This window comes from Procambarus clarkii, chromosome 70, assembly GCF_040958095.1.
Source record: "Procambarus clarkii isolate CNS0578487 chromosome 70, FALCON_Pclarkii_2.0, whole genome shotgun sequence".
Classification (NCBI taxonomy): domain Eukaryota; kingdom Metazoa; phylum Arthropoda; class Malacostraca; order Decapoda; family Cambaridae; genus Procambarus; species Procambarus clarkii.
In genome coordinates this window covers 27,668,387-27,690,329 of record NC_091219.1, presented here as the reverse complement: position 1 = coordinate 27,690,329, position 21,943 = coordinate 27,668,387, and the positions used below count along the sequence as shown (strand labels likewise).

The 21,943-nt window shown below is 39.5% G+C and overlaps 1 protein-coding gene across 1 annotated transcript in view; it reads left to right on the top strand.

Moving 5' to 3' along the window:
- Positions 1-21,943, top strand: part of LOC123775366 (vacuolar protein sorting 13C) — a 115,501-nt gene that overhangs the window by 7,389 nt on the left and 86,169 nt on the right. Inside the window, 13 exon segments of the mRNA XM_045770512.2 lie at positions 801-887; positions 2,446-2,649; positions 4,188-4,281; positions 6,866-6,992; positions 7,443-7,587; positions 9,797-9,916; positions 10,693-10,819; positions 12,893-13,124; positions 13,581-13,701; positions 16,057-16,303; positions 17,916-18,170; positions 18,485-18,637; positions 21,541-21,718. Coding sequence (XP_045626468.2) covers positions 801-887; positions 2,446-2,649; positions 4,188-4,281; positions 6,866-6,992; positions 7,443-7,587; positions 9,797-9,916; positions 10,693-10,819; positions 12,893-13,124; positions 13,581-13,701; positions 16,057-16,303; positions 17,916-18,170; positions 18,485-18,637; positions 21,541-21,718 — 2,090 coding nt within the window.

The window sequence follows — 21,943 nt, the reverse complement described above, 5'->3', positions numbered from 1 at the left end:
CTGGGGCAGCCCCTCTCCTTCCCCCCCCCCCTCACTGGGGCAGCCCCTCTCCTTTCCCCCCCTCACTGGGGCAGCCCCTCTCCTTTCCCCCCCCTCACTGGGGCAGCCCCTCTCCTTCCCCCCCCCCCTCACTGGGGCAGCCCCTCTCCTTTCCCCCCCCCCTCACTGGGGCAGCCCCTCTCCTTTCCCCCCCCCCCTCACTGGGGCAGCCCCTCTCCTTCCCCCCCCTCACTGGGGCAGCCCCTCTCCTTTCCCCCCCCTCACTGGGGCAGCCCCTCTCCATTCCCCCCCTCACTGGGGCAGCCCCTCTCCTTTCCCCCCCTCACTGGGGCAGCCCCTCTCCTTTCCCCCCCTCACTGGGGCAGCCCCTCTCCTTTACCCCCCTCACTGGGGCAACCGATCTTCTCCCCCCCTCACTGGGGCAGCCGATCTTCTTCCTCCGCCCCCCTCACTGTGGTAGCCCCTCTCCCCTCCATGTCGCTGCACCTTTCCCTCTCCCTGTGGCAATAATTTTCCATCTTCCTGTGGCAGCCCCTCTCCCTTTGGCATCCCCCTCTCTCCTTCCCATGGCAGCCCCTCTTCCCTCCCCATGGCAGCCCCTCTTCCCTCCCCATGGCAGCCCCCCTACCCCTCCCTCTCCCCTCCTTTTTTGTGGCAACCTCCCACGAGTTCTCCACATAATGGTAGCTTCCTCATTCTTCCTCTTTGCAATCCCCCCCTCTCATTCCTCTCTTTGCTAGCCCTCCTCCCTACTCAGAAAATGTTAATTCATTCAGAATACTAAGGTGTTGATATTTCAGGGGACGTGGAGTTGCGGGAGCTGGAGGTGAAGCAGAGTGCCCTCGATGAACTAAATCTTCCTGTGCGACCAGTCTTCGGCCACATTGGTAAATATCATGGCAGTTTATCTGTGAAGCATCGCTTTTAATTGTATGCTACTAGAGTAGCAGAGCAGCAGGAGGGGTGAGGGGCAACATTCAGGGGTGTTTGAGGAGGTAAGCAGCCAGGGTGATGCGAGGGAAATAGTTTTTTTTTTCCAAACTTTTCCAAACGTTTGGAAATGTGAAATATACTATGAGTTACGATATCAGGCAGGCTGTCCACTTGCTGACACACCTTTCTGTGTGTCCGCTAAACTAAGCTTATTCTCTCTTGTCAAAGAGCAGTGTGTATATAAGGGTCTTCATATGTATTTCAGCATACTAGTACAGTACTGTATGTGGATATCTAAAGATGAATACTGTGTATCATTTACATATACACATTCTGATGCTTTCATGCATGTTTTGATGTTTAAGGGTCTTTATTTTATTATTATTGATTGTTTTTATTTATTTCTAAGAGCGGGGGGGAGGAAGGGTTTCTGATCTGTATTTCATCTAGGAATTATGTATTGTGGGCCATGGGTTTCATCAAGTAGATCGAGGCTCTAGGGCCACCAGTTGTGTGAGTGGGGCATCTCATCTTGGAGAAATCATCACTGATGTTTACATGGGTTGTGAAATTATCACAATCTAAGTGATCCTGTAAGGTAACTGTAAATGGCCAGCGATAATCATTGTAAACTAACCTCAAGTCATTAAATAAAGACCATTTGTGAAACTTTAGCCAAATGAATTATTATTGTCCAACTTAGACTAAGATAACTTGATCTTTACTTCATTATTTTATATTGTGTATATATTTCCTTCTATTATTTATAAGAAAGTTAGGACGGACTTTTGAAAGTCTGTACTCCAGGGTGCAGCTTACAAGCTCCTGCCCTTGCATCTTTGATTTGGTTACATATTAGCCACAAATTATTAACTTGTGGGCATTTGATGAAATTATTTGAAACCTGCACCTTACTGTCAGAACTGCATTGTCCTGCCAATAGTCACACTTCTCCACTTTTCACTGATGAAAAAGTGAAAAAATGGGTAAAACAGCCATTTCACTTATGGTAAAAGGAGAAAAGCTTGGAGGGACTGTCCACATGCGGCTCAGGCTTGGGTACAAATATCACTGGGAATATGAAATGATGTTAATGATAATGAAACGAAGTGTAAATTATGTGGTTTCAATATACCTCTTTATACCACAATATACCGATTTCAATTTCACTTTTCCTTCGAGCCGTATATTCCTCGGTAAAATCCTTAGTGAATCTAATTCCTTTGCCATCACTTGTCTAGTATCTTTCTGCTCTCTTTGTGAAATCTTGAAAGATATTTAGGAACTTTTGAATATTGTCACAAACCTGTGGTATTTAGCCTTCAGTTCTTGGCACTTTTTTGCTAATTATATATGACTTCTAGCATATTTGGTCCAGTCGGTTATGATTGTTGGCATGTACAGTGTGTAATAAACAAAGTAGATTTGATTACTTGTATGTACAATGTATAATAAACTAGGATTGGTTGTAAGTACATTGTTAAAAAAAGCTTACATTATTTTGAATTACAGGGTGTTTAACTTTAAAGATACCCTGGTCCCAGCTGTACACTGCACCATGGGTGGCAGTAGTGGAGAGGGTGTTAGTTATTGTGGTGCCCAACACGTCCATCAAATATAATGCTGAACGTGAAGAAAAGCTACTGCAGGAGATTAAGATGGCCACCCTTCAAAAGGCAGAAAGTGCAAAGCTAAAACTTCAAGAGATGGAGAAAGGTGAGCTATGTAAAATGTTTTTCTTCATATGATATCTTACTAATGATTAAGTTGCACAAATTAAAAACCAAATTGATGGTGAATGTGTAGTGAGGGGGGTGGGGGGGGGAGAACAGTACTGTACTGTGAACAAATCCACAAGGGCCGTGACGAGGGTCACAGTACAGTACTGTGCCTGTATCTGAAACATATAGGAGTAGAGATGGGGAAGTATAGTACTGTACTGTACTTGTACAGTATCTGGAATGTGGAAGTGTAGAGGTGGGGAAGTTCAGTACCCACATTTGGAGCATGCAGGTAGAGAGATAGGAGAAGTACAGTACTGTATCTGTATCTGAAACATGCAGGAGTAGAGATGAGGAAGAACAGTAATGTACCCAATGCATGAAGGTGTAGAGATAGGGAAGAGCAGTGTACCTATGTCTTCAGCATGCAGGTGTACTCGCCTAGTGTACTTGTTGGGGTTGAGCTTCGGCTCTTTGGTCCTGCATCGCAACTGTCAAACAACTGGTGTTCAGGTTCCTGAGCCTATTATGTTCTAGCATATCAACATTTGAAACTGTGTATGGAGTCGACCTCCACCACACTACTTCCTAATGCATTTCATTAATTATCTACTGACACTGAAAAAGGTCTCTTTTTTTTTTTCTAAGAAGATAAAAAAAACTTGTTTCTCATTTAAAAAACCGAGAAGCCAGTACAGAACCCTGGAGGACTCCCTTTTCAATGTGGATGATCCAGAATTTTTTGTTTTGTTTACTACAATATTGTTCTTTGCACTTTTGTTTATTAGGAAATTAAAGATCTAGCTTCCTACTATGCCAGTTAATCTTTTTATTTTTATTTATATATACAGTACTCTACAAGAGTTCTTATATTCTTGTACAACCACTAGCACGCATATCGTTTCGGGTAAATCCTTAATACTACTGTATGTTCCCCAGAATATGACCCCGCCAAATTGTTTTACAACCAGGTACCCATTTTATATAGAGCATAAAATATTATACTTACAGTATATAATTATAATTATATACCGGGTATACAGAGGCTACAGTTAAGGATTGACACCCAGTAAATCCTCCCCTGCCAGGATAAGAACCATAGACAAAGTGCTCACGAAATGTCAGACAAGTGTCTTGCCACTACACCACGGGGATTCTTTTCATGCACATTTTGTATGCAATTATACCATGGTTACATTTGTTGAAACCTGTTGTGAAGTCTGTTTACTGAATATTGCATGTTTTCCATGGCCATACCAGTGGTCTAGCAATTGTAAGAGGCAGGAGCGTTCTGCCTTAAGCCCCATGTTGGCCACTGTTATATTGATGTTCTTACGCCATATGTTTTGTGATCGTACTTCTTTGCGTCCATCATAATGATCACTTGCCATACTGTTCATCATAGTGTTCACTTACTTTACTGTATAATTCGTTTACATAATTTGCATAATATACATGCAATGCTGTATATGTTATGATTTTTTTAAATTTTGTCTGTCGAGTTAAATTAATTTTGTATTTACCTTCATACAGGCAGTAAATCCAAATCTCAAGACAGCTTTCAGGAGAAGATGATTGCCCAAGTTATTCGCAACATTCAGGTCTCCATACGAGACATCCACATCAGGTGGGGTTAGAGGGTGTTATTTTATCAGTCTATTGGCCTGATGCCTTCCTCCCATTAGCTGCCCCTCACGAGGTGGCCACAAGAAATGATTTTCAGGAAGCTCTGTCATTGCACAAACCTTAAACTCTTTGACGGTCTTTCACCTGTCCCCCTAACCCTTTCTTTCATATATTGTTCAACTCTTTCCTTCAAAGATAATTATCTGCCTTTATCATATGGTACTGTACTGTACTTTCGTTTCACCCTTGTATACCCTTCTCATTAAAAGATTCTGAAGCGCTCCATGATTCCACATTACATACTCACCCATTTCACTTACATTATTTCATTGTTGTACCCATCCTACATACTTTAGTTAATTTTTTGAAGAAAAGAAAAAAACCCACAGCATGTAACATGCTTTCGAGCATTGTGCAGCTTTCCATACACAAGTTTTATTTACTTAGATTGGTCAATAAAGGGCCTGGTATTACAGTTGGCTTTGTCTCCTCGGTTCTGCAACGGTGGCCTGCTTGGGCATGTTTCAGTACTTCTCATGAAAATTGTTCTCGCTTTCTCTGTTGACTGCATTGTGTGGTCGCTGTTTGTTCTGGCTGGCTTACATGCCAAGCCTCCTTGAGGAAAGAGGCTTGGATTCTGTTTGACCCGGTCACTTGTTTGGCAGAGCGTGAACTACATCCTCCCATTTTCTTTGATGGTGCTCAATTGCCACTAGTGGCATGCCTGCTTACCACCAATTTATTTCGTCTAATAGGTCCCTTTATTTAGTTTGGGTTTGTGTGTGTATGTTTGTATGTATGTAATGTATGTATGTATGTATGTATGTATGTATGTATGTATGTATGTATGTATGTGTGTGTATGTATGTATGTAATAGAGTTCAGTACTCGCTAGCTTAGGTTCACACATTTTTAGAGTTAGATGCTCTTCCAATTTGTATCCCTACATACTTTCTGTATTGATGCATGACATTTATATAGAAGCATGACTTTGTTGCTGTTGTGACTATACAGTCATGGTGTCATTCTCTGTCTGCCCCCTTTTGTACATTGGCAATGAGGATCTCCACACAGTGTAGATCTTAGTGGCCTTGGAAGAACGTGGTGTGGACAGGCAGGGAGTTCTACAGATGATGGTAAGTTGCTTAACGTCATCATTACTGGTTACCATGGCTTTGTTCCACATCTGGTTGAACTTGATGTGGCAGTGTTCTTACTGGAGCTGTGGTTGTGCATGTTTGCAACTCATTTCATGCATCTTGGACTTTCGGAGGTTGCAAGCTATATAAATGATAGAGGGCTCTATAAATGATATATATTGCTATGAATATTCCCGATTAATAGGCTTGGCTATATTCATTACATTTGGAGGGTGTGATGAAGCGAACTAGTGCTTTTGCTGCAATAATTCAATTGTTTCATTATAAAATTAAATGCGGAACTCCTCGGCAGATATTCAAGGACAGTGATTTGATACTGCAAATGGTCACTTTCTTCCCAATAACTAAACTGCATTATGGAGTCTACACTGGCAAAATCAGCTATGTGTTAACTTTTTATTTGTTTACAGTAGATTTCTAGAGTAATAATTATAGTTTGTTGTTTTTAATGATAGAGTAATTCTGCAATTATTTTAAATTAATATTTTTCATTCTGAAGTTTTTCGGATATATTTTAATTTACATACATATTGTTTCAAGAATTAACTCGGTGAATCAAGTTGAGAAAATCCCACACATGTTCATATAATTTGGTGTCCTTCTGGGGTGATCATTCACGCTGTGTGCATGCACATCGTGGAGTGTGGACACAGTCTGGAGAGTGGGTTGGGGGACTGTGTGTGTGTACACATTATGCTGGGAGGCATACTGTGCCCCTTTTTCAATTTTTCTTCCCCTTTCTCAAAACTTCTTTCTGCCTCTCTTCTCACTACCATGTAGTTGTTTTGGGCTTCTTTGTATCGCTGGTATGTCCGAGGGTTTAGCCTCTTCTGATATTTATTCCATTTTTGTGTGTTTTAGTCTCTGGCCCTCTCTCAATTTCTGTTGAAGCAATCCTGTTCCCTAGTTCATCTTTGTTTTGGTATAAATTTGGGGGACTTTTATCATGTGTTTCACATAACTTGACACAATCTCATTTACTTCCTCTACTAACAATGAGTCTTTCCAATCAAACTCCTTGAAGAACTTTCTAAGTTCCCCACATTGTCCTCTCCTGAAGTCATATTTTTCAGCTGCTTCATTTTCCTCATTCTCATCTAGATTATAATGCATTAAATATTTTATTCCCAAAGAAGACATGGTCACTTTTGTCCAAGGTGGGAACATACTTAATGCCAAATACAGTATCTTGTGTGTGCATGTTGAGTGGCAAAAAGGATCTGTGTATCTACACAGGATGTTGGGGGAGTCCAGTAAAATGACACTATAGTTTTCTAGAAAAATTAAATAAAAATTTGGATGTCATAGCCTTTATGGAATAATTTTATACTTTGTGTATGTAGCATGAGAAAGATTACCCATTTGATAATTCTGTTATAGTACGTTATTTGGTTAAAGTTAATAAAATTAGTGGAACTTTTGCAGATATGAAGACTCTGTTAGCTGTCAAGGTGCTCCATTTGCTGCTGGTGTAACGCTACATGACCTCTCGATGAAGAGCACAGATTCAGATTGGAAGCCATGCTTAGACACAGATAAATTAATTTATAAGGTAAATTGCCTTCTTTCTTGAGTCTTCAGCAAATGAATATTTGGATGAAAATTTTTAAGACACTATCATTAAAGCAACAAATAATGATTATCCTATGAAATCAATATTATTTAGCATAAACTGCAACATCAAAAATCTGGTTCTCCATGTATTGAATCCCTTTGAATAATGGAACAAATACAGTACACCCATCACCATCAGATTTCCAATCATCTGGAAATGAGGGGAAAACTTTTGATATGCCACTGTCTACCTGTCCTCATCGAGGGCCACGAGAGAGATGATAACTCTCAGGTAAATTCAGGTCATTTATGATTGGTGGGAAATCATAATGGTGGCTGAGAACTTGGGACCTTGAATGAGTTATAAGACTTTGATGGTTTCTCCTTTTTATCCTTCTCAGAGGGCTACCTACCATGATGAAAATAATGTGTTTTATTTCCTCCATAGCTGAATTGTCTGGATAGTTTGGCCATTTACTGGAACCCTAGTGCTGAGCTGCTGTCAGAGGTAAACCAGTCAAAAGAGATGACAGTCCAGTGCCTTACCAAGCTCATAGCTGCACAAGAAAATCTACCTCAGGGAATGAAATACAGTGAGTCTGTCTTGTATGTATGTAAAGTAGGAGAATTTTGTACATACCATTGTCAGTTGACATGGAAAAAATCTATAAATATACATAATTTTTTTCCCCACATTTGGGATCTAAGGATTCATGGTGATGCAAACTTGCTGACTCCATTTAAGGTTGAGAGCTGTGATGTTAGTTGCACTGCTTCACTTACATTTACACAATAAAGGAAGTCGGCGAGACAAAACAAACCACAGCTGGGTAAAGAAGAGATGTAGCCTCATGAACTGCCAGAAGAACAATGATTGAAAGTTTTCAAAACAAGCGCCAGCTGATTTGCCCCGCTTTCCCTTTCGTTTAGGGGAGAGGGGAGGTAGCTCACGATCAGCCAGTGCTCTATGTTGTGTGTATTGGGTTGCCTCTCTGCTTGGGCTCTGGTCTTCTGCTTCAGCTAAGTGATGGTTTCTTACCATCATTGGTGTCTCTTTACACAGTTGAGTGTAGTGAGCCTTGACAGTGCTTGGAGCTGCATGTGCACAGAGTTTTCTTCGCTATGTTCTCCCTAATGCTGTCCTTGCACTTCAGGCTTTACTTCCCTGGGGTGTTCAGGGATCACTCCTTTAAAGGCCCTTCTCACTTGTGGTAGTCCTTGCCTGAGGTGAGTCAGATTTGTTGGGTTTCCAGTCTTTATTCAGGTAGGTTGCACCATGCACTGGCTTGGGGTGCACTTGGTATTCACGTACTACACATTAATGCACCAAGGTGTTAGCTCAGTTTCTTGACTTGGCATGGGTCCTGGCTCTGCTGGGTGCCTCTCCATTTGCCTTGCCTCTCTTCCTTGAGAACTTTGTTGCTTTTTTGTCTTCTGTGGCTAGTGCATGCCTCCGATTATGGACTTCTATTTTTGTTTGGAGTTTTCGATCTAGGTCTTTGGAGGTGGGTGGGCAGGGCTGGGGCTTTGCCCTCATTTGGTTAGGGTAGGCCATCTGTGGAGCCATTGGCTGATTTGCTAGTGCCTCCCCAGGCTGGTTCTTTGTCTGGGTAGACACAATGCTGATTCTGCTCCAAAGGCGGGCTCTCAAGGTTCGTGCTGGCTCTTATGCAGTTTTCTCTTTGATGGGGCGGTGGGGATGCAACTTGCTTGGCTTGCCGCCTCCCGGTCCCATGATTTGTGGGCCTATTGGGTGATTTCTCGCAGTTGCGGTGGAGTTAGGTCTTTTCCCCTATCGGGGAGATCGTGTGTTTCCTGACTGCTGCTGTTTATCTTTGTCAGGCCATCTTAGAGTGGGGGTTTGGTCGAAACAACTTTGCGTCTTCGGTGGATTTCTGGCATTTTTCCAGTTCTGAAATGGGATTCTTCTGATCTGTTCATCCTCGGTGTGTTGGGGTTGAATTGATTCATTCCTTGCCCTCCTTTCAGTTGACTGCATTATCCCAGATCCATCTCATTCTCGAGGCGGACTCTTGGATGATTTTCCTGGATCTAAGGGGACGCTTGGTGTCGATGGTCTGGGTTGACTCCTTTCAAGTCATTAATGGTCTGGGATTGGTCTGGGACTCGAAGATGTCCTCACTCTGCCAAAGTTGCCCTTTCTTTGGCTATGCGACCATCTTCTGCTAGTATTATGAAGTTAATAGTTGAGACCTCAAGTGTTTATTTGATCACATGAACTTCGCTTGCTTCTTCATCTTGTTGGGTAAGATTTAGCTGAAAGTGTTGGACTGCCTAATGCATGGGTCAGTATTTCACCACCTTCAAGACTTACATGGTGCATACTTCTTGGCACTCTCTTGATTTTAATTGTTTTCAATCAAGGTTTTTTTTTTTTTCCGTCCTCCCTTTCACTGATTAGATTTTTTCACTGAAGCATTGGTTCTCGGTTGGTGGTTTATCACCAGCTCTTGCCATTCTTCAAGTTGTCTAGGGTTTTCTTTCACTTCCATCCAGTCTTGATTCCTCAGGAGCCCACTTCCCGTTTTAGTCTAGTATTTTCCTTTCTATCCATCTCTCATTTTCTTTACCCCTCAGTGGGTGATGCCATTTCAAAGCTGCTGTTTTGTTGGCTCTGTCTCAAGCCCACCTTTTGATCAAGAATGAGCCGCCTGTTCCTCGCAGAGGACTTGTAGTGATGAATTATTTATACTGTATTTTAATTGTAGTTGTAATTTTTATAACACATTTATATGTATTCCTTACCATAAATTTTAATTCTGCCTTAATTTGCCTTTTCAGTTATTGGACCAATTTGCTCAACAGCAAAACTACAAATGGACTCAAAACCAGAGGACGATGACCCAAGCTTTTCTATTCCTGTGATTAATCTTGATTTTGTCATGGATGAGCTGGCAATAGGTAGGTGTTCATGGATAATAATTTTCCCCAACAGTTTGGATAAAGAATGTAGAATGTGCTTTGGGACATTTGTAGATCCAATTCTTTTCTGGAAAGTGTCTCCTTGGTGGCTTCCCGGCCAGGTTAGTTACAAACCTAACATATCCCACCAGGATATACCTTTGTGAGTCACAAGTGTGTATTGAAGACCAGAAGCAAAATCTGGTTCACTCAGTAGAGACAAGGGGGTGTCTGGGGATACAAGATGACCCAGACCAAGAGGAAATAAACACCAGAAAGGTAAAACACTCTTAACACAAGCAACTGTAAGGAGAAACATTGGCAAACCTAACAAATTTGTTTACACTCACTAACCAGTTCCAACTAATAGTTATTTACACTTTGCGCCACCAGATGGCAGCCCTGGCAACCTAGGGCTTCAGCTAGCTAGTTAAGGGCTGTAGGTTAGGGAAGATAGAGAGGTGACATGCAATTATATTGTATTCAACTCGATACTTAATACATGTTTAACTGCTGCATTAATCCATCAATGCTCATCATTCACCATTAATCCTTATACTGCCTAATCACAGCCAACTTGGGTAACCAGCACTGCTGCGTTAAAAAATATTGAATTGTTTAGCATAAAATTCAGAAAAAAACAACATACAGTAATTGGACAGTAAAGTAATACTGTATACAGTACTCTATTGTACATTGGTAGAAAGTGTTTTGTCATATGGAATACTTACACTAGAAATTTGAGTAATGGGTTAATTAATTGTTGTTATTGACAGGACTGAGTCGCCACCAATACTCAAATGCAATGGCGCTTCTTGAGTCATTTGATAGATTGAAGATATCCTCAAAGTTCCGCAAGTACCGGCCAGCTTTCAGTAGAATCAAGGGCAATGCTCGCGCTTGGTAAGTTGAAATTGAGAGGCTTTTTTATCATAGGTCTAAAAATTTGTAGTTGCCAATGTGTGCTATTAGGAATTCTACTACAGTATTGTAGACACAATAATTAATAGATTGAATGCCATCTGTATATACTTGCAGACTATTTGTTTTCCATCTGACCCTTCTCTCCTGCTTGTGTCAAGTGGCAGTGCTTCATTGGCCAACCACTTAAGGTGCCACATGAGAGCATAATGTTCATATTTAGGCCTTGGTTAGGTAAGGTTAGGTGTTTAGGGTTACGGTACTGATCCAACTTTGTATTTTATAATCTTTTTTTATTTATATTTTTTTATTTATAATATTTTTTATTATAATATTTTTTTATTTATAATATTTTATATAATATTTTTTATATTTATAATATATAATTTGTAATATATAATATATCTATAAAAATAATCAATATTTGATAAGATTTGAATAACAAGGCAACCAGTCCTCAAAGTCCATTCCATGCAGCGATCTACCCCAAAGACACATTCATAAATTTTAACATGCTGTTCATTCAAAATAGGAATTTTCTCAAATGTAAATTAATAGTTACATAATACCGTAATGTGCATATTTAGGCATTAGTTAGGTTAGGTTAGGTGTTTAGGTTCTGTAGGTGAGTATTTGTATTTGTAGTATGAAGGTAAAGCATTTACAGCGTTGTGTTTGGACAAAGATTGTCAGTGAAGCACTTGTTCTGGAAGTGTTCGAACGTCATCAGTCGAGTTGTGTGTAAATCGTTTTTTCATTCATAAACAGAGGGTTTGGCGGGTGCATGGAATGGACTTTGGCCTTTGTTTAGAGGACGGGCTGAGTAAGGACCTTCAACCAGCAAGGCCTCAGCATCTGATATTAAAAACTGAGTTTACCAAGCAGTTGTTTAGAAATTTTAAGAATAGGTTTAGGGGTAAGGTGTACTCCTAATAAGAAATTTTATTTATTTATTTTTTCATAGTATTAATGTCCTTTTAATCTAATGTGTACGGTACTAAGATTCTATCCCATAAAGTCCAGAGCAGTTTTCTAATTGGAGGGAGATGTAACTTTGACCTCCACCAAGGGGAGTTAAAAAAATTTGATAAATTTATATATAATTTTATGAAGCGGCTGTTATAACAATATATTTGTTATTAATATATTTGAAATTAAGGATTCTTTTGGTTTTGTAAAAAAAAATTATACGCATTTCAGGTTACAGTACTTGGATCTTCATATAACTTGGATGTGGGTCCACCCCACTTGATTCATATTAATGGGCAATCTTTATAATGAAGTTCAAAATATTTTTTTAAGGAAACCTATACTATCTATTTTCTTTCACATTTGATATAGATAATAAAGCTCATTATGTACACAAATAAATAACAGTGATGTATCAATGAGAAAATCAGTAGGAGCTGTGAGGAGGATTCGAACCAATGCTCTGAGTTCTCCCAAGCAAATGCATTAGACCATTACACCATGACATTGTTAAAAGCATTGCAACCTGGGCTTCAACTTAATCCTCTAGAATTCCTGAGGCTTCCACTGAAGCCTAATTAGGATTCACACAATGCCCCCCCTGCACTCTGGCTTACAGTCTAGGAAGCAAAGAAATCTCATTAACTTGATGAAATCACGTAATGTTAATGTAATTTCTTTCTGCATTTGGAGAAGTGTAGAGGGTAGAATTCCTAGACTGCAAGCCAGAGTGAATTGGGGGCATTGTGTGAAGCCCTGATTAGACTTCAGTGGAAGCCTCAGGAATCCTAGAGGATTCAGTTGAATTCCATATTGCAATGCTTTTGACCATGTTGTGGTGTAGTGGTCTACATCACATTTGCTTGGGAGTACCCAGAGCATAGGTTCAAATCTTCCCGAGATCTCACACTGATTTTCTTAAAGCTTATTATTTTATAAAGGACAGATTTTCAGCCATGTTCATACTAAGCTATATTAGTGTAAGTATAGTTTTGACAGAAATGCTGTACACACAGTGGGTACCATGATAGCCATTTTGTTTATTATCTGATCACTCTCCTATTAAACACTCCTTTGTTACATCAGGTGGCATTATGCATATGCTTGCCAGCTGGAGAACATCCAGCGCGTGCACCAGAACTGGTCGTGGAAGCACATAAAGGAACATAGAGCTACTTGCCAAAGGTATAAGGCAGCATATAAGGCAAAGCTCAAGAACAAAAGACTCTCTCCACAGCAAATTCAAGACATTAAAGATAGTGAACGCGTACTTGATGTTTTTAACATTACTCTTAGCAGACGACAAACTGAAATGGAGGTAAGTGTTGTAAATGGTGAAACATTCAAATAATTTCATCTTCTCCATAAATGAAGTGGTAGGGGATAATAATATTGTGAAGTAGGTAGAAGGCATCATTAACAGCTCTAGTGATGTCAAGTGGCATGGGTCATGACACCCGTCACCCATTTTTTTATATTATACAGTATATTACATTATATAATATAGTACTATTACTATTTTGCAAGTCCAATATTCACTCGAATATCGGCTTGCGAAAGTTCCTTTCCTATGCTTGCAACAGAGCATAAGCTCTGAGAATCCTCTAAGGGAGGGTCCCTCAAAAAGAGTTGTTTCATTAAACTTAATGCTCTAATTTTAGTACATAATGTGTTCATTTCCACATTTGTGAATTGTGCGTTATTTGTTTGTGAATTGTGCGTTATTTGTTTGTGATTTTATTATACACTGTATATATGCAAATTGCTATTATAGGTGGAGCGCGAGGGAGAGTTGCAGAAACGGGAAAATGTAAAAAAAGGCTGGTTCAGTGGGTGGTTTTTTGGAAGTACACAAACGACAAATGAAGATGTTGCTAAGGATGAAGGCAATTTGGGTGAGTGAGAGCTGGTCTGAGTCCATCTGAGAATTTTTGTTTTTTTGTGTCTATATCTCCCAAAGCTATCCCCCCCCCCTCTCCTGATGTCCTTCAACCCTAGGTATCACACCAGGTCTATAGGTTCATGAGTGCCTACTGGAAGCCAGAGGCAGAATCTGGCCCCTTCTATAGAGGTATATGGTAGTGAGGATACTAGATTAGCAGCATTATCGAAGGTATAAACTACCAGAAATGTAGAGTGAACTGAAACGAGCAGCTGCTTGGATAACATTTCCATCCCCAATTCAAACAATATACTGTACATAATTTGGTTCGGGGTACATAGATACTCCAGACCTTTAGGTTTCTAGAGCTGTCATGCGTGCTGCACAAGGCCCAGAATTCTATATTCATAAAGAATTAAAAAAAAAAAAAAAAAAAAAAAAACTCAGGTCCTAAACATTTTTTGGAGGCAGCTTAGATACTATCTGGTGTTATCTGAGTCATACTTAAAATATTGGAGCTCCTGCCATTTCACAAAGGAGGTAGTAAAGCTAATGCAAACAAAATTATAGATGGGGTAGTTCTAACATCACACGTCATAAAAATGTTTAAAAGATTGCAACAAAGTGAGATAACAAAACACATGGAATCAGTGTCTACTTAACCACATGCAAAATACAGTCAAACCACACAATTGAAAGAAAAAGCAATGTAGAAGATTTAGGAGTAATCATGTTAAATGACCTTGCATTTAACAAACAGAACAAAGTTGCTGTTACGACTGCAAGAAAAATGACAGGTTGAATAACAAGAACCTTTCAGATAAGAGATGGCATGCCAATGATACTTTTTAAGACAATAGTGTTCTCTAGTGTGGAATATTGTTGTACACTAACAGCCCCATTCAGAGTTGAAGAAATTGCTGACATGGAGAGCATGCAAAGATTTTTTACTGCTAGAATCCATTCAAGAAAATGTCTAAGTTACTGGGACTGCTTATAAATTTTAAATCTGTATTCTCTAAAATGCAGACAGAAGAGATATAATAACTTAAACTTGAAAAAATATTAGGACTGGTTCCACATCTGCACACAGAAATAACACCACATGAGACCAGAAGGCATGGCAGGATATGCATAATAGCCCCACTGAAACAGAGGTGCAATAAGCTTCAATCAAAATCAAAGGCCCAAGACTTTTCAACACACTTTCCCTACACATAAGGGGCATAACTGGCCGATCTCTCTGTGTTCAAGAGAGAACTCGATAAGCACCTTCAAAAGGTAACTGATCAACTGGGCTTTAACTCGTATATCAGGCTGCGAGCAGCTGCATAAGACAGCCTGGTTAATCAGACCAGCAAGCTGGTCAGACACTGGGTCACAGAAATGTTGATTCTTGAAATCATCAACAGGTAGTCAACAGGTAAGTAAGTAGATAGCCATATGATGATGAGCATGCAGAACTGGGGAGTATTTGGACCTAGACAACAATTGTGTACATAGCTTGAATAAAGAGTTGCAAAATGTTGTTAAAAAAGTTGCTTGTTTTGGTTCATTCTACATTTCTGGTGGCCTTTATCTTCGGTATAGCTGTTAGCCTAATATCTCCACTGCTTATTGCCTCTATTGAAGGGGCCAGATTCTGGTCCTGGCCTTCAGTAGGCACTCTTGATTCGTTAGAGCCTGGTGTGGTACCTGGGTTTAGAGGACGTCAGTGGCTCTGGGAGGTACAGAGGGGAGAACCCTTCCAGGAAGAGGGAGTTTCATTATATTGAATGCTAAATTTTCCAATTTAGGTAACTAATTTAATTTCTATAACTTGTCAATTCATGTATTAACATAATGTGTAAAGTACAAGTTACTTTATGTACACATCAAATCGTATGTATAGATTGTCCAGAACGTGACTCGCATACATTTTTCCTTTCGTCATGTTCTTAGATTACAGTATACGTTAATGTTGTGTCATGTAGAAAATGTACATAATTCCTTCAGATTTACATAAATTGTTAAATTTTGTCATTTTGTCTGGAATGTCCAGTTATCTTGTTCTGTGTGAAGTAATTCCTAGAGAATTAAATTCATCTGATTATTTTCATGTATATTACTGTGATTAAAATTAAATAGTCAGTTATAGTTCCTAGTTGGGATTCATTCCAGTTCTTACATTAATGAAATTAATGTATCTATAAAATCCATATGTAGAGGTTAGATATAAAGGCTATAAATAAAAAGAAATGATAAAGTTCCTTGCCAAGTTTATAAAAGATCATGTTTAATGTAACTTCCCTTAAATAACAGAGATTGATGCACCATCCTAATTTTTGTGTCCTTTAGTTTCACTAATGCATTCTGTTGATTTGTTTAGTAAAAAAATTAGAGGCTGAAATGAATGATCAAGAGAAGAAAAAGTTGTATGAAGCAATAGGTTACTCTGAGACTGGTCCACCTCCTGAGTTTCCTCCGGAGTTTGTGAATTTGCGTCTACAGTTCCTGTTGAAACAGCTGGTACTGACCATTGTTGACGAGAATGCTGCTGGAGCTATTGTCACTCAAGCAAAACTCAACCAAGTTGCATCTGTTGTCCTGAATAGATCAGGGGCTGATGCTTTGAGGTATGAATCAAGTTTGTATGTGAAGGCAAGTCTGGTGTTTATTATTTACAACACCCTAAATGTGGCTATTGTATCATTGAAAATGTCACCCTTGCTGAGCAAAGTGTGGAAAATAAAGCATCTCTTATTTTGGTCTGGGGTGAGATCAACATATCTTAGTTTGTCAGTTGTGATGGGACCCAGAACCAAGTAATTTATTTTTTTATATAAAATATAAGTAATGCATGTAAGCAAATGTAAAAAACCAGAGTTGAACATAATGAAACACTAGCTAGTTTCTGTGTGAGAAGGCGCCCTGAAGCTATCATACACTAATCAGTGCCATACTATCAAGTGCCATCAGTTGCATAATTCTATTGGCCTATTGGGAACCACTAGCCAGAACCTGGCCCCCCTCATTGAGGCACAGGGAGCGATGGTCTATGAACACCTTACATTTAGTTATTCATACTTGCACCTAGAAAGGTAGGTGATCCAAAACAGACTACTGCATGGGTTAAGCAATGAGACAGCAGCCCCAAATTTGCCACAAGAACTCTCCCAACACTGAAAACAAACCACCAAAATTTTGTGAAACTAGCACCTGCATTTTTGCCCCATCTCCCCAACTGCCATATTCAAAGATGTCTTTCAAAATACTTAATCATTTACATCTTATTGAAGAGAAATGTAAAGTTTTGAGCGGAAGTACCAGTAGTAGCAAAAATATTTCTAAAAACTTTAAAATGTGCAAAAATTAAAAAATGGTGGACATCAGATTTCTATTAAAGTGTTTTCTCTTAAAACTACTTAAAAACAAAATTTCCAGATCAATTAGTTCATCTATAGTATACAGTAGCTGTTTTTCATAAACTTTTGCAAAAATCCAATATGGCCAACTTCTTTTCAAAATGGTGGAAATGCCACAATAGAATTTTTATGGGGTTTTTGTGGATGACCCCGAGACCTCCCTAAGGAAATCCCAAACCAGTTTTGGCTTAATTTTGTTATTTTGAGTGTCTACCTCAAATTGAATTTGACTGGGCTCTGTGTCGATTTGAAGGGGCCAGATTCTGGTCGTGGTCAACAGAAATTACTTCACTCATATGGCCTGCCTGGGGAGCCACCAGAAAGAGGCATGTCATTATACTGTATTACATGTATATTTATTATTGTTATTGTTTTTATTATTATTATTATTTATTTATTTTAATTGTTGCTGCTTGCAACAAAACGCTCCAAGCGGCACAGGCTGTGGTGAGCCCGTCGTACTCACCTGGCACAGGAGATGTGTGTGCCTAAATTATGTTTGCATGGAAATTCAATTGGGGGAATTTGATCACTTATATATAGGGATCCATAATATGGAGGTCCAGATTTTGAGGTGCCACTGTATAAATAAATAATTATAGGGGCTAATACAATGTTAATATTCATTAGTAGGCAAGTTTGAGAGAGGGAGAAGGGGTGAAATGGCTGGTACGTTTTACCCCACTCTTGTTCCCCCAACTTAAACTTTTTATTTGCATGATAAATTGTATATATATTTGTTAGTGTATATTTAGAAATACTTTATCTCGTAAATCACGACAATAGATATGCAATGATTTTGAAATTTTGACCTCTGTTTCAGCGTTAAAGCAAGTGTACAAAGCTTCATTGTTGAGGGCTTTGGAGTTGATGGCTTACCTCCCAGATTAGTGACCTCAGAGAATGCCACTTCTGACACTCCTCTTCTAGATGTAATGTATGAGACAAATCCACTAGACAAGTTGTGCAACCAGCGTGTTAAAGTATCATCGGAGCCATTGCAAGTTGTGTATGATGCTGCCACCATCAACCAACTTGCTGATGTTTTTGCCCCACCTAAAAATGTGTCCCTTCAGCAGTAAGTGTAATCAAAAGATTGGCTTTTGACTTCTACAGTTTCCTTGATTCATATGTTCATATGTTCTTGAGAGTGAAAAGAAAAAATTAAAATGTGGCTTAATTAAACAAAATCGGACAACCCGTTGATTATTTCAAGTGTAAGACAAATTTACGAGTAGTTGCGATTGCATGTACAGTGTAAATAGGAGCTATCTTGCATCGGTCAGTAGGCCTTTTGCAATTACCTTTCTTCTGATGCAAATAATTCCATCTCAAATAGTGACTAATGTTAGTATGTGGACCTTAATGCTCTTATTTGTTGTGCCACACCAGACTACAGGCTTCAGCACTGAACCAGTTGGAGGTTGTAAAGGAAAGGAGTGTGACGGGGCTGCAGGCTGCCATAGATAACCACAGTGTCCTTGACCTAAATGTTGCCTTTGCTGCCTCGCACATCATTATTCCAGAAGGAGGCTCCTATTTCGAGTAAGCTTTTGATAAGTTTAAGGAAATAATTTTAAATTAAATGTTTTTGGTTTCTTTTTGCTTAGTCAGGTAGCAACGAGGCACGCGCACAATGGTTTCCTCATGCTCAGTCAGGTAGCAATGACTCGCTTAACACAATTGTTTTACACATGTTGATCACTTCAATCAATAATAATAATAATAATTTCTAAAAAATTAAGTTTATTACTAAATAATTGTCAGAGAGATGGCCTATTTTTCAGCAGTCCTGATTCTGTTTAGGTAGACTCGCTGTTATACGATTTATGCTTTGAGAACAAAGTAATTCTACAAGGTGTAGTTACAGGATGAGAGCTACGCTCGTGGTGTCCCGTCTTCCCAGGACTGTCATATAACGCTTTGAAACTACAGTACTAACAACTTTTGCCTCTACCACCACCTCGTTTAATTGTTCCAACCGTTTACTACTTTGTTTGCAAAAGAAAACTTTCTAATATTTTTTGGTACCTTTTGTTTCCTTAGCTTTGAATCTGTGACCTCTTGTTCTTGAAGTGGCTGGTTTCAGGAATTCCTCTGTCAATTTAGTTGATTGCCATTATTATTTTGTAAGTGGTGATCGTATTACTTTTTTCTTCTATTTTCTAGCGTTTTCATATTTAACACCGCTAGCCTCTCCTCGTAACTTTTGTTTTTCAGTTTTGGAAGCCATTTTGTAGCATGTCTCTTCTCCCTTTCCAGTTTATTGATGTGCTACTTGAGATATTGGCACCATGGGCTGCATATTCCAATTTTGGTTTCACAAAAGTCATGAACAGTTTTAGTATTTAACCATCCATGTAGTTAAAAGCAAGTCTGGAGATGGATTCCTAGGGGCTCTTGATATTTTGAATATTAAGTACATGTATTTAAGTATTAAGAGGCCAATGAATGTTCTCTGCCCATTTTCTACGATAGTAATTTCACTACCCCTGAATAAGACTTAATATTGTTGTCTTCAGAGTTTAAGTATCTTTAAAGTATCATCCTTGGCTTAGCATCATATTTTTAAATATATCCTATGCTGCTTATCATTGTTTCAGTTGTGATGGCTAACTATTCCACTCACTTTGTCTTAGTTTACCTTAAAAAATATATTTGTAGGCAGTTCTTCCATAAGAAACCTGTTATGTTGGGTGAAGTCAAAACGTATTTATAATAGTGCATAATACTGTGTGATTTGTTTTTGATGAAAAAAGTGTAATTTCCTAATTGCTTATGACACCAAAGTATAGAAAATGGTTATTATACCCTACAAACACTATTTTTGTGGCCAGGCTGAGAGGTCTTTAGAAACTTCAAGATGGCAGCATTCCTGATGGAAGGCAGTTTTACTGAGTTCCTTGCTGTTTCTAGGGGTAGCCACTTGTAGCTTCCTGAAGCTGTCATCATCGATGCATGTGTATGTGCGCCATCAGTGTGATGCGACTACTAGGTGCCATCAGTCACAGAGTTCTCTGGCCTACCAGAGACCCAGAGGTGCAGGGAGTGGTGTCATTTATATACTGTACAGTATTAAGATATTCATTTATGCCACCATCAGGTAAGGCAGCCAGAAAGTCAGCAAGACAAAACAAACACAACTGGCTACTTCCAATACCTGCTGACTATGAAATGGCCATAGATCTTAAACTATAAACTATATAAACTAATGACCATAACATTTACGAACTAGTGCTTGCTTGTTCGCCCTTCCTCCCCCTCGTATAGGGAAAGAAGGGGGGGGGGGAAGCCAGGTCACGGCTTACTGGCAGCTCCACCCTCAGTTCTCTTCTAATGTGTGTTGAAGGACCATGATCATTCTGGCCCTAGTGTTTCTCTTGGGTTTTCTTTGGTCTTGGTGGCTGTTCCTTGCACATTTACGTGTGTGAGTGACAGTTTCGTGTGCTTGGAGTTTCGTGTGCTCACAGTTAACCTCTTCTACTTGTGCACTCACAAGTGCTTCCCTTGCTCTTCCAGGATTATCTTCCCTTGAATATCAGGGATGTTCCTTAAGTGTTCCACCCCCACAAGTCTGGGGTTCTTCAACCAAGCTTTTTTTCCCGTTTGAAGCGTTATTGGCTGGTGGGGCGCTACTGGTTACAAGCATGCTACATTTCAGCGCGCAGAGGTAGATTTTCCTAGCTGAGAAACCCAGGCTAGGTTAATTTACTGAGAGAGAAGTCCAGCCTCTTGTACCAGTGCCTGGGTATCCTGCTTAGCTTTGCGCTTTCTGGCCTTGGAAATCTCAGTAGGTTCGGCAGTCCGATGGATATCCTTGTCGACCCCACCCTTGCATTTGTGAGGTTGCAGGGTGCACATTGTCTGTGCCATCAGACAATGTTCATTCGTGCTGCCTTCGCCATGCTGCCTGTTTTGTAGGGGACACCTTTGACTCTTACGTCATGTGGGAGTTGTTCCTGTCACATTACTCTACACTCTTCGTCTTTGGGTTCCGGCAGTCTAGGTGCTTTGCCTGTTTCAGTGCCCAGGAACTGGCACCTTTAGGTATTCAGGACTTCGCTGTTGGGGTGTTAGTCTTAGACCTTGGTTCCTGCTACGCCTCCGCTTCCATCCATGGTGGACGTGTTCTCTTCTTCCCTTTCCTTGCTTCTGGCCCCGAAACATTCAGGGTTGGGGTGGGGCTTAGTTTGCCATCACTGAATATCAAATTGGGCCTAATAAACAGTTTGTCACAGCACTAGATGAGGATTCATGTGTTTTTTCTAACTTTGTGAACAAAACATGCAAATTCTTTCATTTTCTTGTTTAAAATACAGTAGGTAAATTACAAAATATTACTGTCCTGGACATTTTCAATGCTTTTTAGGTACTGCACAGCCAATTAGTAAATAACTTGTACCCAGGAACAAAAATTGTTACATAGTGTAATTGTTGATGAATTTCAGAGGTTGTTCAGCCCTTGTTGTAACTTTGGGTAGCCTGCTGATGAAGAGTGTTGCCCAGGCCAAAGACAGCCTGGCATTGACTGATTTGGTGTCCCTCGGACACAGCCAGGAAGAAGTCATGCAGGCAGTCAGGTCTTCTTCCTACGACCATTTTACTATTGAACTTGTAGATATCCAGGTACAGTATATAAAGCTTTGACATTTTTATGTAATTTTTTTTGTCCAGAATTTGTTGTACAAATGTTTGTGGCATTTCAACTTTTAACTAATTAACAATAGCACCAATATCAAGTGTACAAGTTTAACTTTTTGACTTTGAGTTAAAAAAAAAAAAAATTTTTTTTTACTTTAACATTACAATTTTCAAAAGTTTCAAAATAAATTAAATTTGTTGCAAAGTTAA